This window comes from Anser cygnoides, chromosome 11, assembly GCF_040182565.1.
Source record: "Anser cygnoides isolate HZ-2024a breed goose chromosome 11, Taihu_goose_T2T_genome, whole genome shotgun sequence".
NCBI lineage: Eukaryota > Metazoa > Chordata > Aves > Anseriformes > Anatidae > Anser > Anser cygnoides.
The window spans coordinates 61,896-79,802 of NC_089883.1; the positions used below are offsets into that span (position 1 = coordinate 61,896).

Genomic DNA, 17,907 nt, shown 5'->3' on the forward strand with positions numbered 1-17,907 from the left:
ATGAGACCCCACCTGAAGTTCTGTGTCCAGCTCTGAGGCCCCCATCACAAGGACATGGACCTATTGGAACAACTCCAGAGGAGAGCCATGAGGCTGATAACAGGGCTGGAACACCTCTCCTACAAAGACAGGCTGAGGGAAATGGGGTTGTTCAGCCTGGAGAAGAGAAAGCTCTAGGGAGACTTTATACCAGCCTTCCAGTACCTAGAGCGGGCCTACAAGAAAGCTGGAGAGAGACTCTTTGCCAGGAGCGTAGTGATAGGACAAGGACTAATGGTTTTAAACTACGAGAGTAGATTTAGATTAGATATAAGGAAGAAGTTCTTTAGTCAGAGGGCGGTGAGGCACTGGAACAGGTTGCCTGGAGAAGCTGTGGATGCCCCTTCCCTGGAAGTGTTTAAGGCCAGGTTGGATGGGGCTTTGAGCAGTCTGGTCTAGTGGGAGGTGCCCCTGCCCATGGCAGGAGGATTGGAATTTAAGGTCCCTTCCACTGCAAACCATGCTATGATTATTTTTATTCTCTTAGCAATACTTACTGAGGGTTTTGTAGTCTTCTCGTGCTTTGTTTGCTCGGATAAAGGCTTGAATTTTTATAACATCATTTATCTAGGATGTAAAAAGAAATAACACTTGAACTTGTTCAGGGAAGAGTAAAAACGTTAAATACTGAATTCATTTAACAGGACAGCCTCTTACGTGGTCTCTGAAATACTGCAGACGATCTCTGTAACGCCTTCTGGCTTGATACATCCTGGTCATTGACTGAATCTATAGAAAAGTAACCAAAATAAGTCAGATAAAAGACTTTTCCACAGAGATTACTACCCAAAAGGTTTCTAAATAAGTAAGTGAATCAGCAGAGAGCCTTCACTACCTTCACTACTTGGTCCTTGTGTGCTCGGAGGTAATCCAAACGGATTTGATACGCTTTCCTCTGTTTATAGCCACGCCATTGAGACTGAATACAGAAAAAACACATGCTTACTTTACTTTTCAAATTAAAGAGAAGTAATTATAATCCTGAGGTTCTTTCTGCTGCTCAGCTTCCAACTTCCCTTTTGGCTAAGTAAAATGTAATGGAGACATGCTTATCTTACGAGAGAGAGATACAGTAGAAAATACATAGTGAAGCGCTATCTATTTATTCCACCAACTGTAACCACGAGAGACTTACCCTATGAAGAGCCTGGGCCTTCAGAAACACAGTTAGAGAAGTATATAGTATACTAGCTGGTATATAACTATGCAATCAAATTCACATAAACTGTTCTACATCAGGGCCAAGTGGCAGATGCTGCTGCTAGAAAGTAGAGCGATGTAAAATTATAAGCCTTTAGAGCAGACTCATTACCACTGATTCTTAGAACAGAAGTTAGGCAAGGGACTTGACTACACTTAAAGTGAGAGAGTGTTATTTTAATGAGTTGGATTTTATTATTTAAATACTTATAAAGAGCGTGTGCGCTATTTAGGCGGGAACAAACACACACACACACAACTCAAATGAAGTGTTAATAGGGTGCAAAGCATGTATTTCATTTGCACACATTTCAGTTACAGCACCGGAGAAAGATTTTTTTCATTGTTCTGTAAATGTGCCCAACTTCATGCTGAACAATCACACCATCTCTTTAATGCCCTCAATTCTCCAAATCCCTGGATAAATGAGAGGAGACTCTACCCAGGCATACTGAAAGCTATGTTGCTTCTCTTGAATTCATTAGGAATCACAGTAATCACTCATCCCATGGTATTATCAACACAAAGACATATGGCATACTTCATATTGTCCTATTCCCAAAACACAGAATCAGATAATAAAGCAGTAAGTAAAGCTTCCTCAAGTATTTTTCTTCTCTCTGCAGTTCTGCCTGAGGAGACTTACAGAGTAAGGAGACAGGAGAGTACAGAGACTACAGAGAGCAACTGATGAGTACTAGTTTGAAACAGATTTAAAGGAAATCATTACCTGGATACAAGTGATTGCTGGGACTTGTTTCTTCAAAAAATTCATTCTGGAATTGAATTCCTGGCGAACAAGATAGCCTCGACAGCAAGCCTGAAGTTTTGTAATCAGGTTCTCGTTGGCCAGCCACAACTGCTCTCGGTTGTATGCCGCAGTGACACCAGATATGGTGCTCTGGTTTAGTGTTATGGTAGGAAGAGCCAGAAAGAAAGAATGGTGATACAAGAAATAGGATGTTACAGTAGCTTTCTGTACTTCGCTCAAGAGAAACTTCCAAGTTGCCTTTCAATAAACAGCAACACCACAGTCCTGTACCCCTTTACCAACAGGACAAATTTTCTGAAAAAGGACAAGGAGTTTTTACACGCAAAGGCTGGTGATGCACAGTGAACTAAATGAGTTACAAAGCTCGTTAACATTACTATTGCATTGAAACTACCTCTTAAGAGTTGCATTAAGGACTGGAACAGTGGGAACTTCAACTTTTCAGAAAAATAGCGCATGTTTTCTACCCTACCTGTATCTCCTCCCGTGACAGTTGTGTGTCATTTTGCACAAATCCATCTGGTTCATCCCATCCTCCCTCTTTGGTCCGCAGGTTATGATAATAATGATAGCCTCCTCTCACCCAGAGTTTCACCCATTCACTGCCATTGCCCCCTAAAAGCAGAAACTAGTGTAAGTGTCAAAACCAGACATGTCTTACCTTTCCCATACACAAATATTACAATAAGGAAATAAACGTATACAGTTGTTTCTTCCTCCAAGCAAGAGAAGGAATGTCTGAGACCCTAAGGAACTAATACAAGAACTACCTAAGCACAACACATTCTACAAGTAGAGGATATTTCCCTGTTTACTTTTTCTCTTTTTTTTTTTTTTTTAATTTAGTTTATGAAGTAGACTCAATTTCCTATAACACAAGACTCCAGCAACAAGACACCCATAACACAAGACTTCTCCCTACAGGCTTTTTTTCCATCTTGTTTCCATTCTGCATGCAATAATTTTGGATTTATTGTGCTAACAGTTAGCTATTTGTGATTCACCTGTTGCCATTTTTCTTCTCTTTACTTCTGCCAGCTCTCGCTGGTACGTTTCAGCACATTCTGGAGTGACTCCGTATAGCCCAACATCTGGTGAACGCAAGGCACTCAGGGTATGGCCAACATCTCCATGGTCTACTGCTTCATTAATGGCCAGAATTCCTAAGGAAACTTTGACAACACAAGGAAGCAGGTTACCTTGGCATTCAAGGGCTTAGTGACTCACAGCAAACACAAAACAACAGAATAGAGCAAGGCAACAGACGCACACAGAAACAGTTAGCGTGTGTGTACACAAATACTCAGCTGTACATATGTATATAAATACAAATTATAGATTAAAAATCTACAAGACAACTTGCAGAATAGAGGTCTTTTTAGTATGGAGTATCCAGCTATATATACATGGTACGGTGCCTGACAGCCCAGGATTTTTGGACTCTGAGTCCTAGTATGGTGCTGATTTATCAACAATATTTCTCTTCAACACAGTGTTCCATCCTTCCACTGAGCTCTACCCTGACAACAGTTTCAGTTAAGACAGCATCCTCTGACAGAGCTCAATCACAATGCCTAACTGACTCAAAAGGGGCCTTTGCTATGACTAGTACCGTCTCTAGTGGGATGTAATGATAGGTGGACCAGTCCACCCGCCAGCTGCACTAAAGAGCAAAAAGCAGACATCACCGATGTGTATTTTTGTCTGTATTTGGGAAAAAAATCGAGGTAGTTGAGAGATACTTCATAGAACTGAGACAAGACAACAGTATAACACACAAACGCTAACGTGCACCAGAAAAATACCATTTAAACGTTGCACATGAACATCCTCACGCCTAACTACTCAACCACAGACAAACACAATTAGCTGAGAATGTCAAATAATGCGATAGAGATTCGATAGGTATTTCCCCCATTGAAGTAACATGGTCACATGCAAAACCAGAGAAGTGGTATATCCCCCAAAAAAGACAGAATAAATGTACCATTTAAAGAACATGACATACATTCTTCAAAGAAAAATTACTACACCTGAAGAACACAAATGCATTTTAATTTCCTTTGCCACATTCCCATGACATTCTAGCTCTCAGCCTTTCCTTAGGTGACCATTATTTGGTTGATAATGGGATTAGTTGCAGTGTTTGCCACAATACTTACATCTCTGGGACTCCTCTGTGTCCTTGTTGGCCCTATGAATCCCATCCTGAATTTCATCTAGCCAAAGTACAGCTGTTTCATCCTGAGTGTCCTGAAGAGAATATGATGAGGAAAGAGTTCACAGCATGAAGAGAAAAGTATCACTAGTTTTGCAAAGTGAAATATTCTGTACTGAGCAATAGCCAATACAGTAGTTTTCAGTCTCATAGGGAATAAGAAGCACTTCAGTATCTTTCTAACCAATTTTAGCACAGACATCATGTGCATTTGTGACTAGCAGAGACAACTAGACTACAGCATTACCAGACTCAATACCTCCTCCCATTCAAAAACTATTACCAGGAAACAGAAGCACCCTGGAATTTTGTCAATGGCAATGACCTCTGATAAGCAGAGGACAGGTAAGGGAACTCAAGACAGAGGAATCTGTACTTGTTAATCCTAAAGACTTATTTGCTGAGAGGATGTGCCTTTCCAAGGAACACAAAAATGACAGAATGGTTTAGACTGGAAGGAACTTCTGCAGGTCATCTGTTCCAGCCCCCATGCTCAAGCAGGTTGCCCAGGACCACGTCCAGACAACTTCTGAAGATCTTTACGGAAGAAGGTTCTACCACCTCTCTGGACAACCTCTGTCACAAGCTCAGTCACCTGTGCACACTAAGGAAGTAATTCCTGATGTTTAGATGGAACCTCTTGTGCTTTGGGGAACGGTGTCAAAAGCCTTACTGAGGTCAAGTAGACCACGTCCACAGCCTACCACCTCTCTTTGTGCTCAGTCACTGTCTCTGATGTTTAGATGGTCTTGTGCTTTAGTTTGTGCACTGTCTCTTGTCCTGGCAACAGGTGCCAGTGAAAAGAGCCTGGCTCCATCTCCCTTTGGGTATTTATATACACTGATGAGATTCCCCCTCTGAGCCTTCTCATCTCTAGTCTACAAAGTTCCAGCACTCTCTTGAGAAGCGCTCGATACCCTTATGCATCTCGTTGGCCTTATGTTATTCTCCCTCCGGTATGTCCATGTCTCTCCTGTACTGGGAGGCCCAGAATTGGAAACAGTACTTCAGGGGCAGCCTCACCAATGCTGAGTAGGGAAGAAGGATCACCTCTGTTGACCTGCTGGCAATACTTTGCCTCACGCAGCCAAGAATACTCTTAGCCTTCTTAGAAGCAAGGGTATACTGCTGACTCATGTTCAACTTGATGTCCACCAGGACTCCTAGGTCCTTTTCTGCAAAGCTGTCTTCTAGCTGGGTGGACCTCAGCATAGACTAACACAAGTTAGTCCTTCTACAGATGAAATCTGCGAAGTATTCTTTGAGGGGAAAAAAAATGAAGGTGCCAATGCACACACATGCATAGTAGCTAAAAAGTCTCAGGTAACTAATGCTGCATCAGGCTATTCTTGTCCCTGTCCACAAAAGTTTGCACGCCTGCACGAGTAAGCCAAAAAGCATTGTACATATTGCAGCTAGGTGTGAACGCACAGTAGTAAAAGCATGTTTTAAGTCTTTGTTTTAACAGCTTGCTCATTATGGAGTATTGATCATACAATATCCTTTATTTTGGCTGTGATTTGAAGAAATCCAATCAACTATTACATGCAGAAACTTTAGAAGAAAAAGACAAGTGCCTACCAAGTACCAAAATATACATAATGAACAACGATCCAGTAACTTCCAAGCGTAGTTTCTCCCCACCTGCTGGTGCTTCATGTAGGTAGTCATGAAAGAAATCTTAAGAAGAAACTGCTATCACTCTAACAACTATGTATAAATGGAACACAGCAAACATTTACTTCTGATATGGAATAATCATCAACGTTGCACAAAAGAGCCACTACTTAGAGCGTTCAAGAGTTTTAGGCCCAGACTGAAAATGAACATTTCCTTACACGTACCCTCCACATTTTTTCCTCACCGTTGTGGTTTGAAACCAACATACATAATGACACTCCCTTCTACAGACTAACATCTCTTTCTCAGGCTAATTTTATCTGAAAGCTCAGACAGTCCCATGACAGCCTCAGCAACAGAGAAATTCCTACCCAGGGAGTGGGGGTCAATCAAAGAAACAATTTCCTTAACTGTAATCTCTACTTGCAGAGTCATCAACCCAAAGACCATCAGAACCACCCAGCGCTTTTCTATGCATTTCCTACCACAGGCTTTCAGAGGGCATGCACAGCATAACTTAATACAGGACTGATGCTGTCTCTCTCTACTCATCACATGATAAATATGCATCATAATATGTGCCCCTAACACACAAGCAACTGAAGAATGTCTCGTGGTGAGCTATAATCCCTCTCAGCCTCAAGGTTCAGAAATCACCAGTTAGTAAGAGTTAACCTAGGATAGTGATTAATTCTCCCCACAATGTTACGTTGTAGTATGATCTCAATTTCTGAAATTACTGCCATGCTGCTGGGAGGAGCTCTAAAATGAACATATGCCTAAATAAGGTAATTTCACGCCAACTGAAGTTACCAGCCCAGCCTGGCAGAAGCTTAAGTGCACAATAAAAAGAGTTTGTTATTTCATTCTGACTCAGCAGAAGGAAATGCTTCAGCACAAAATGTGTTCCTGAAGAACATTAACCCTTTCAGGGCCCTTGAGGAAGCTGCTAATGATTTTCATCACCAATGTGTAGTTTTCAGCTATTGTCATCATGTATGTTTACACTAAGTCACAAAAAAAAACAAAAACCTAAACACCCAAATCACCATGTTCACCACAATATGATCTTAGTCCCTACTGTGCTAAATTCCGCACAGAAATTAGAGCAATGAGCTGCACAGCAGAAAAAATTAAACACTCTCAGGCCACTGGAAGCAAGCAAGTCTGCTACTTCTTTGTAAATATGGGGGGGGGAGGGGGGGGGGATCAGGATCCCATCCATACTACTCAAAAATCAGTAGCATGTATGCACACACAGTGTCATGCTCTTTCCTAAACTAATAAGATGAGATCAATCTTCCTCTCTCCGTTTTTACTTGGACATTAGTCAGTTACTCGAAGTGGCAACTCCATACAAGTAGGCAGAAGTCCTTCACAAGTAAGATAAACTAGCGCTCAAAAAATCCTTAGCATTGAGGATGCTTAGCAACTGAAGTGTCACCAAGTGAATGACAGGCATCAAAATACATTTTGCTAGTAGCATGTATTTTGCTTCCCCCCCGTCCCCAATTCATCACCTACCTTTTTTTTTTTTTCAGAAACTTTTTGGCTTATGTAAGTATGCCTACATGCACGTTTAACGAGGAATACTAAAAATATATAAGCTTGCAGGAGACTTACATTCAAAAGTTCAGACCTACTAGAATAAACGTGGTCTCCTCGCAAAACGAAACAAAGGAAAAGATGAGGTACTGTATCTCCAAAAATGAGATACATATCTCATTCTGGACCTGGGATTAGCTGAGCAGTTAGTATCTTTATGCCCACCTCTGTAGGTTGTGAAAATTCATGTCTTATGGCTGTATATCTCTTTCTCTAATATAGAAAGATCCAAGCTGACTGGGTAAGATCAGCTGACAGCATGCAGAGTGCCCAGCTCTCCATTTCCATTTTTGTTTCCTGGCTTTCAGGACCAGGAATACCCACCATACGCACACTACGTAGATGCAAAAGCTTTTTTGAGAGATGTATTTAATTGCACTTACCTGTGCTTTCTCTCTCTTGGCCCGAAGTAGGGTGTCCTGATAATGCTGAGCTACCTTTGGGGCTACACCTTCCAATTTTGCTGCAGGAATCTGTAAGGCTTGTAGCGTCTTTTTGGTGTCCCCTTCATCCAGAGCCTCATTGATAAGACCAATTGCCAAAATCCCTATTGAGAAAGGGGTAGGGGGAGAAATAAAAAGATCCTTTTCTTTACAATAATCATAAGCTGTGCTTCAGAAGAAAAGGGCTATTATAGTGCTAAACCAGATACCAGCTGAGAATCGCAACATCTTTAACAGAAGATATTTCTACTGGTAAAGAAAGCAAGACTACTTTGCTTCTTTAGAAAGAAATCTTAACATGAAGCTAAAGATTTGCATGGAAGACCATTTAAAAATACAGTAACTTCATATTTTAGAAATCATTTTTATTAAACATTTATTAGCCGTATTATCAGAGATGTGGGTGCTCTCAAGCAAAGTTTACAGTTCAGCTAAATAAAAATAGACATACACAAATATCTTATAGTTAGCTAAATGAGAACAAAGCCTGCATCATACATGCCATTTCTACAACAACCATCTCCTGTAAATCACAAAATAACTTAGGTTGGAATGGACACCTACAGATCACCTGATTTAATTCCCTGCTCAAAGAAGTGTCAATTCAAATCAATCAAAAAATGATTGATGGAGACCAAAGATCTTTTAGAAGAAAGTGAAGAGCTCAGAGTGGGGATTTCCAAATTTGGTTAATGTATCCAAAGATCAAACCTTTTCCTTCTGCAATGCAGAAAGAGAATCGTGAAACAAAAACTTATGTGAAAAAGAGACCATTTCAGGATAAGAGCTGCTATTTGGATGGAGCAAAAATTAAGGAAAAATACACACTGAGGACACTACAAGAACCAGGATCACTAAAATGATGGTATAGTTTCTGTCAAAAAGCACCATTTCAACTTGGATCTCCTTTAAGCCACAGAGATGTACTTTACAAAAACGTTTCAAGAATGACACAAAGACACATATCCCAGAACTTCAAAATACGTGGTCTTTATCATCAGATATAACCATGTTTCAGATGACTTTTTACCTAGAATGTAGTTCCTATGGCAATAGGCACAAAAACAGATGATAAATACGGAGTCAAAAGCATTACTGGATACCCACTGAGACCTTCAAGGGTCAAAACCAAGAGTCTGCCTAGTCTGACTAGCTTTCAGATTTGCTGTCTCTTTGGACATATCTAGGGAATAATTTGATTGCAATCTTCAGTAAAATTGTGATGGATTCTGCATTATGCAGAATTCTCAGTAAGCTGTCTCAAACAGTTAATAAATTATTATAATTACATTATAATTATCTATCAGACCTGTTCGGACTTGTTCCTTGCTTTACCTTTTCTAGTTTCAGTTTCCACACTGGCATAGATTTAGTTGGGGGAAGAGATCTTTTAGAAATGCAGAACACAAACTGTCTGCACTTACTACTTTTAGGATGTCCAGCAATAATGATCAGGTTATCAAACATTTTAGTTAATGCCAAAATGAAAGATACTTTGTTATCATCACAATATGACTATCATCTGCTTTTCCCCAAACAGAACTACTTAGTATTTACTAAGTCTTCTTTTCCTGTATTACTGACAGAGCTCTAGCTTGTAGAGGAACAAAACTACCATTAGGATTCTTTCTGTTCTTAAATTGACATCCTTCTTGTTGACCCAGGCAGACCAGTACAGACTTTTTACGACCTTCTACAACGCGTACATATACTTTAGGTACATATACATCTTTAAAGATAATTCTCTCCCTACAAGTGCTTGGAAGGATGTGGGGGAACCCTTTATTTAAAAACAGCACACACACCCAAGAATATTGAGACTACTTGATCTCAAGAGGACAGAAGAAAAGCAGATACGGTAACTCTTTGACCTAGGAAAGGGCACGGAAGATAAGCAGTAATCATCTTCGATTAGTTAGCTAATATGGGCATGACAAGACTACTCCATGGAACAACAATATGTTTTAACTCCTCACTATGAAACATTTTTGAATTTGAAACCATTTATCAGGATAGTAGAAGGGAAAAATACAAGGTCGTATGGCTTGAGGACTTTCTCAGACTAACTTCTTCACAGATAAGAGATAAAAGTATCCTTGCATAAGGGCACGTATGAAACACAAACAGATGAAAGAACTGAGAAACTCCCCAGGAGAACATCTTATCTCATTACTGTATTTTTTGCACTTTTTGTTGTTTTTGTTGTTGTTGTTGTTTTACAGGGTATAGGAGTGTTATAAGTACGGTGTTGGACTACATGACCTAAGACACTGTGAAATTAACATTTTGGTGTGTGCATGCACTCATGTGGGTCCCTGTTATTTTGGTTTCCACATAATTACTCGTTTGACCTGAACAGGAAACACAGTGTCTATTTGGAGATCCAGGAAGTAAGTTAATCAAGATAGCAAGCTCCGAAATTAAATTTTAACCCTCTCTAGATTATAGTCTTTTGAGGTGAGACAGCTCATCAGCTACGCAACAAACAGTGGCAGAGGGTAACTGTTTGTCTCAGTGTACACTGATGAACTTAATTTTCACCTCAATGCTTGTGACAAACCTCTCCCCTCAACACATAAAGAAGGCTTTAAACTAAATATTACAAAGATGGCTTGAACGTAAATGTTTTACTACTTGCAAGGTTTTCAGTACTAGTCATACCAAAAAATCACAGTCCCTTAATGAAACTGAAAGCAATTAATAGAAAATTAAGCTATTTGGTAGTGAACCGCACAAGGAGTTACCTAAGAATAAGTCTGCTTAATTGTGCTATTTTCAAAAACTTCAGTATCTTTGCTCCAGATTTTAAGTCAACTAATACTTTCTTGGAGAAAGGAGAATTACCCCAATTCTCTGTTTACCTGAAATTTTTATTACACTCAGTCCCAGTCTTTCATCACTGCTAAAAGACACTTATTACCATAAAGACCATTTAAAAATAGAAACGAGGAAAATGCGGAAGTAGAAGTTATACAAGAAATACAAGTTAGGTTAACACCCATTTACATTTCTCAATTTGTAACAGGAATTTACTTTATGAGTATTTAAGAAATCTGGTACTCGTTCTTGATACATATATTTAGAATTTCTATGGATTATGTACAATTAGTTCATATTAACAGGAAAGGTTTTTTTTTTTTTTTTTTTTAAAGTCAGAAAGTCATTTATCAGTCATTTCAGGTTTTACAGTCCCTGGCTGTAACAACTATTGGTCATACACAGCCTTAAAACAGAAAATGAAAGCTTCTAATTTCCTTACAGAACTAGATGTAAACAAAACAATTAAGCTCTTAAAAGATCAGCACACTCCATTTCAATTCTAACTTGAGATTTGGGTTGCAACATCTGGAACTTAGGTACTTTCAATGGCAAAATTGGCTTTTTAAGCCAAAACATTTGAATACAGATTCTGGACTAATCCTAGATACTGAGGGCAGATCGCATATTTTCCTAACTAAAGGGTAAAAATTTGGATTGGAAAGATTAACATGGTGTTTGGAGACAACAGTTTTCAATACCAGAAAAGCTCCTGGATGCCCAATCTCTCCATCAACAGTTCTGCTGTCAAGACCCCTTTATCACAGACCACAAAATCTGGCTCATATCTTCCTAGATGTCTAATGTATTGCTCAACCATAAGCCAATCAACAACTTTCTGTGTTGGCATGCCCCCACTTTTGGCACACCTTATGATCTAGGATCAGCCTAGTATGAATCAAGGAAAACTTACGTTCATGTTCTTCATGCACAGCTAAATTCACACGATCCACACACGACTGGATATCATTCCACGTGATAAATTCATTTCCCTCTGTACGTGTTTGAGATTTCAGCTTTATCAAATCATCAATGTATCTATCAAAGAACAAAAACCAAAACCGTTAAGTGTTATGTTATGAAAAGCTAGCCAGGGAACACACAAGACAGCATGACAGAACTGAACACAAAATGGACAGAGAACACAAGGGTTGAAACTGGAGCAAACATGAAAAGGGGGAAGAAGATAAAGAGGAAAGCCTGTGTGAAAGATGTCCAGCCCAAGTGTGAAATAATTAAAAAAAGCACTAAAACACTAAATGAGGGTCCAGGGCAAAAAAAAACACTGTGGGTGAGCTAGCCTAGTGTCAGTGACAACCCAGTAGTATCAGAACGTGCCTTTAACTTGAAATCATGAGAAAGCTTCAAGAGAGCACAGAAATGCGACTAGTAAGAAACGATTATTTCGAAGAGAAGATACAAGTGCCAACAGAGAAGAAATGAATACTGTAGTAAGTAATGAAAGAGTCTAAAGTGTAAGAAGAAAAAAAAAAATCACAAAATATAAGTAACATCAAGGACAGACACGATTCTTGGAAATATCCACCTTTGAGAGTTCTCATCCTCAATGTTTGTGAGCCCCGTGACAGGACTGCTCAGTTGTTTCCACACAGTATTCACATCCCCTGAATCCAAAGCCCTATTAATCAGGGCCACAGAAGACAGCATCTCTACAGCAACAGATAATTCTGGATGTGTGAGGTTACCCTGCATACAGAGAGGACAAATTAATTCTACTTTCTCTTCACGAACTATTGCTTGAAGAATCTTGAAGTGCTAAATAGCTCAAGATTTAGGGATTAAACATCATATCAGAACAGACGAAGTATCAATACAGTTCCATGAATGCTGAAGACAGGCACATGTAATGAAACAGACAAGGTAGATCTAGCGATGCATATCAATTTCCAGAAGAGAGAACGTTACTTACCTCATGACTCTGTTGCTGCAAGGTGGACAGCTCCCTTTGGTAAAGAGCTGCAGCAAATACATAAACCTCTGGTAACTGGGCCTCTGGATTCATCATTTCTGCCACAGTCTTCTCAGCATCACCCATTCGAATTGCAGAATTAATTTTGGCCACTGCTGCCAGCCCTAGAAATTCCAAGAGATAGCAAAAAGAATGAGGAAAGCAGACAGGTGAGTCTCCAGTAATGGCAGCGCTTTTATTCTACTTAATTATCAGATCCCTTTCACAAAAAAGAGTAAACCCCTTAGTGGCAGGAAATGAGTGAAGCTTTGTGATCCGCCCTTTCCCCAGTTAATCTTCCATTATTGCAAACAACTAGACTACATAATGCCTTCTTTCAAATAAGACACATTTTTAAAACAAGACTTATTTTTAAAACCAGTCCACCTTTTTGCCTGATTCTCAGAGGACTGTTTCACCAAATCAGTCTTTTGATGACAAGAAGCCTCATAATTGCCAAGTTTTTGCATGGGTGATTAATAAGGACTTTTCCTTCCTGTGTCTATACAGGTCAAGGAAGTAACAAGCACTCGATAGCAGATGCACTTTGGCTAACTTTAAAATAGCACAAGTAGATAAGCAAATGCCAAGCTCTATGCTGAACCAGTAAGATACTTTGAAGGTAGCTTCCTAGTTATTAGACATTCACTATTTCCTTGTAATCTAAACTCTCCGTACCCATGCCTCTAGCAGCCTTCTTTCTACATATTACAAATTGAATTATTTGCTCTTGCACAGCCAAAACTGAACGTTCTTCCCCAGAAGAGAGCTCTACCTGATGTCAGAAGCACTGATCAAAAAACAGTCAGCCATTGTGATCTGTATTTCATTTGCTACCTGGTATTTAGAAACAACTAGGCATACAAAAACAGCTGAAGTTCTGTAGCTCAAACCAAGTAAGACTTACATCAACGGTCAATAGGTAACCTAGCTTTCACACCTCACGCAGTAATCCAGATTTCCTTCATAGATCCATAAAACAACATTAATACTAACTGCCTGGAAAAGACGTTCTTTAAGGTGGATGTAAAAGTTCCATGTTCCTTAGTGTTTCAACTAATGTGCTGTTTTCTCCAGCAGTATTTTAATAGCTGGATAATAGGCACTAGAGACAGTTGTCATGATTATTTTTAAAGTACTTAAAGAACATTCATAATGGTCTGAAAGAAACCTGATGTATCTCCACATAAACACAAATATTGTGCTCTCATCCCTCTGATGACATTCCACAGCTACTTTGCTGCAGTAATTTCTGTTGCTCCTTACTTTGCTGATATTGTTGTGCTGCCCTGTTAGCAGCATCCACTCCCAACTGCAACTCTTCCTTTTGCAGAAGACCTGTAAGGCCAGCCTGAGAAAAAACAAATTGGGAGAGTGAAACAATGTCAGCTCATTCACTTCAAAAAGCTCTGCAAAAAGAAAAAAAAAAGGCAGCTTTTCCTTGTACAAAGACTGCCACAAGCGTTCAGGAGACAAAACACTCAACAGATTCTCAGTTCCATGCTGAAAGAGTACATTTGTACAACCTGATCCCTTTTAGAAGTGCAGTCCCATGAAAACAACAATTATTAAATGCAAGACCCCACTTCCAAATATTTTGAAACAAGTAAGACAAAGGAGACAACTTTGCGGGGAAAAGATTTTCTGTATGAGCTGTGTGCTGCAGGCAAGTTAGTATTTGTGTAGCTTGCCACGAACGTACATGTTAACTCATGTTCCATTTTACCTCCAAACAGTGAAAGAGCTATATGAATGTCAAAACCAGACAATATCCATTTTTGGCTTATATGTGATGCTTCTTGGACTATACAGTATCACATGAATAAAAACAGAAAATGAAACTGTGGAGCAGGATGGACAGAGTAACTTGGGTACTACCTATACAGGCCATAACCCTTCATTACAGTTCACACAGTAAAGATTTCTGTCCAGAAGCACCAAAGACCACATTTATATAATAAGAGCTTTCAACTACTTTCTGGAAGAGCATGCGATCTGACTTTGAAGTTTAGAAAACAGCTGAATCTTGGTTTTGCAATGACTAAAACATTTGGTAAAAACCTTCCCGGTCCTATTTCATCCCTAGAGATACGTTTGGAAAACTATGGAGAGTTTCTGCCACACCAGTGCTTGGTAGGACTTCAAAAAAGCCCAACTTTTTTCCTATCTGAATTGTAGCTCCCAATAAACATCACTTGCGAAGTTCTTTTTTTCTTCAGAGATAAGCGACAAATCTTCTGAATAGCAGCAGCTGCTGAACTAAGTCCTATTACACCCACAGAAGGGTGTAACAGCAACACACATAACATCCTTCAGTTTCATCTTTCGTGCAGAATCCCAAATAAGAAACACTAGCAAAGCATAGCAGTAGACTAACTGCTTGAAAGAGCATCCCAAAGCAGGACATTCACTTTAAGAAATTATTCTGAGGAACATCATTTAGCTGTTCACCAAACAAAACTGGCATTTATAAAAATAAATAACTCAAGAGTAGCTATGAATTGCTGTTGTATCCCCTTTAGATTGAGGGATCCTTCTAAACACTAAAAAGCTGCTCTCCAAAAAAACAAACAAAAAAAAACTTTAACATTCTATAGAAGAGAAGTATTACATACACAGGCTAATCTACTGATCACAGACTGACATTGAGGAGGTTCAGGGAATGGAACGCATTAGATTAGCAGAAAAGTACATCCTAATAAGCTCTATGCAGACCCCATCCAAAGTGGGAGTATAAATCAGCTCCCATACACCTTGCACTGCAAGTGCATTCAGTCCTGCTCCTGAAAAAAAAATATAAATAATATATCTGTTATATGTATTATAAAAAATGAAACAATGTATAAAAATATTTGATGTATCAGAGCATATAAATATTTGAAGAGAAGATGTAAAGACAAACAACATCACAACATGTAAAGATGAACCGTTTTATTTGCTACATCGCCTTCCCAGAGACTGATGTGAGGCTGACAAGACCTGCAATTCCTTAGATCCTCCTTCTTGCCCTTCTCGATTATAAGAGGGACTTTCACTCTCTGTTCCTCAGGAACCACCCCCAGTGTCCATGAACTTTCAGAGACTGCTGAGACTAGCCTCACAATCACACTGGTTAGCTCCCCTCAGCACTCATGAACGCAGCCCACCAGCTCACTTGTCCAAGCTGTTTAAGCATTCACTACTGCAACCTGTGTCCCGTCAGCTGCTCCCCTGCCCCATTCAGCAGGGGTCCCAAGTTTTTCCTAGTCTTCCTTTTGCTGTTGATAAATACACAGTACTTCTACAACGTACAAGTACTTCTTGTTGCCCTTCAACATCTCCTGGTCAGACTCAGCTCCACTGGGCTTTGCCTTTAACCCTGCCCCTTCATGCTCAGACAGCATCTCTGTACTTTTTCTGAGTCACGTGACCATGTTTCCATCCTCATCCTCTTGGGTGCTTCCTTTTCCTTGTTTGAATTTTCTCAAAAGTGCCTTGTTCATCCAGACTAGAGCCTCTTGTCACTTTCGCTCAGCTTCCTGCTCAGCAGGACAGGCATTATCAAGTTTGGAGGATATGAGCCTTGAAAAATCAGTAAGCTCTCCTAGATCTCTCTTTCAGGACCATATTCGTGCTTTTCTTCCAAGCAGTTCCAAGAAAGGTCTTCAGGCTCTCCTGAAGTCCAGGGCTGTGATCCCACCTTTTACCTAGTTCCGTCCTCTCAGGATCCTGAACTCTGTCTTCTCTGTCTCATAGTCACTGCATCCAAGGAGGATGCTGACCTCACCTCCAACCGCTTCTTTCTTGTAAGTATTAGGACCAGCAAAGCACCCCCACCCTCATCAACTCCTCAGTTACCTATGCCAAGAAGTTATCACTGGCACGCACCAGAAACGTCCTGGATGGCTTGTTACCTGCTGTGTTGGCCTTCCAGCAGATATGGGGCAGTTAAAGCCCCCCATGAGGACTCAGACCTACAAACACAAGGCATCTTCCAGTTGTCTGTACAGGGCCTCACCTAATCCTGCCTCATGAGACAGTCTGCAGCATACACCCATGTCATACATGTTGGTCTGCCTGCTACCCTGACAAGTAAATTCTTGACTGGCACATCATCCCTCCGTAGGAACAGCTCCTTGCCCTTCAAGACAATCTCTCACTTAAAGTGTTACTCCCCCTCATAGAATCATAGAATGGTTTTGGTTGGAAAGGGCCACAGGTGGGGTCTCGCAAGAGCAGAGCAGAGGGTGAAAATCACTTTCCTCAACCTGCTAGCTACACTTCTTTTGATGCAGCCCAGGATACGGTTGGCTTTCTGGGCTGCAAGTGCGCACTGCCAGCTTGTGTTTAGTCTCTCATCAACCAATGCCCCAAGTCCTTCTCCTCAGGGCTGCTCTCAATCTGTTTTCCACCCAGCCTATATTTGTGCTTGGGATTGCCCCGACTCAGGTGTAGGACCTTGCACTTGGCCTTGTTGAATTGCATCAGGTTCACATGAGCCCACTTCTCCAGCCTGTCCAGGTCCCTTTGGATGGCATCCTTTCCTTCTGTCATATCGACTACAGCACTCAGCTTGGTGTCATCTGCAAACTTGCTGAGGGTGCACTCGATCTCACCGTCCATGTTGCTGACAAAAATGTTAAACAGCACCTGTCCTGGTACCGACCCCTGAGGAACACCATTCATCACTGATCTCCACTTGGACACTGAGCTGTTGACCACAACAATTTGAGTGCAACCACCCAGCCAATTTCTTACCCACCAAGTGGTCCATCCATCAGATCGATGTCTTTCCGATTTAGAGATAAGGATGCCATGCGGGACTGTGTCAAATGCTTTGCACAAGTCCAGGCAGATGATGTTAGTTGCTCTTCCCCTACCCACCAATGCTGTAAACCCCACCGTAGAAGGCCACCACATTTGTCAGGCATGATCTGCTCTTCGGTGGTCATCATCATCCTGACCGGTTCTTCCCAACAGGCCTGTATCCAAATCCGTGGCAGCACTTCAGTTCTAGTACCTATCCCACCACACCTGTGACCCCAGTAATATTGCAGCTCCTCTGCAACTGCACAGACCCCTAAAATGCCTCCTCTTTGTTCCTCATCCTGCATGCTTTGGTATACAGGCACTTCAGAGAGGCATCCAGTCATGATGCCTTCCCAGGAAAAGGGTAAGAGATTCCCCGATGGCATTATTCTTCTGGCACTTCTGTTCTTACACTAGAGATAAGGCCCCTTCAGCC

At 40.6% G+C, this 17,907-nt stretch overlaps 1 protein-coding gene across 1 annotated transcript in view; it reads right to left on the minus strand.

Annotated features, from left to right (window-relative positions):
• IQGAP1 (IQ motif containing GTPase activating protein 1) overlaps positions 1 to 17,907 on the minus strand; it is a 56,977-nt gene that overhangs the window by 20,345 nt on the left and 18,725 nt on the right. Inside the window, exons 11-22 of the mRNA XM_067003553.1 lie at positions 13,950 to 14,034; positions 12,645 to 12,808; positions 12,261 to 12,421; positions 11,628 to 11,752; positions 7,838 to 8,001; positions 4,174 to 4,264; positions 3,016 to 3,183; positions 2,484 to 2,626; positions 1,970 to 2,140; positions 875 to 958; positions 697 to 768; positions 537 to 606 (exon numbers count right to left, since the gene is read on the minus strand). Of these exons, the coding sequence (XP_066859654.1) occupies positions 537 to 606; positions 697 to 768; positions 875 to 958; positions 1,970 to 2,140; positions 2,484 to 2,626; positions 3,016 to 3,183; positions 4,174 to 4,264; positions 7,838 to 8,001; positions 11,628 to 11,752; positions 12,261 to 12,421; positions 12,645 to 12,808; positions 13,950 to 14,034 (1,498 nt within the window). The remainder of the gene's footprint in view (positions 1 to 536; positions 607 to 696; positions 769 to 874; positions 959 to 1,969; positions 2,141 to 2,483; positions 2,627 to 3,015; positions 3,184 to 4,173; positions 4,265 to 7,837; positions 8,002 to 11,627; positions 11,753 to 12,260; positions 12,422 to 12,644; positions 12,809 to 13,949; positions 14,035 to 17,907) is intronic.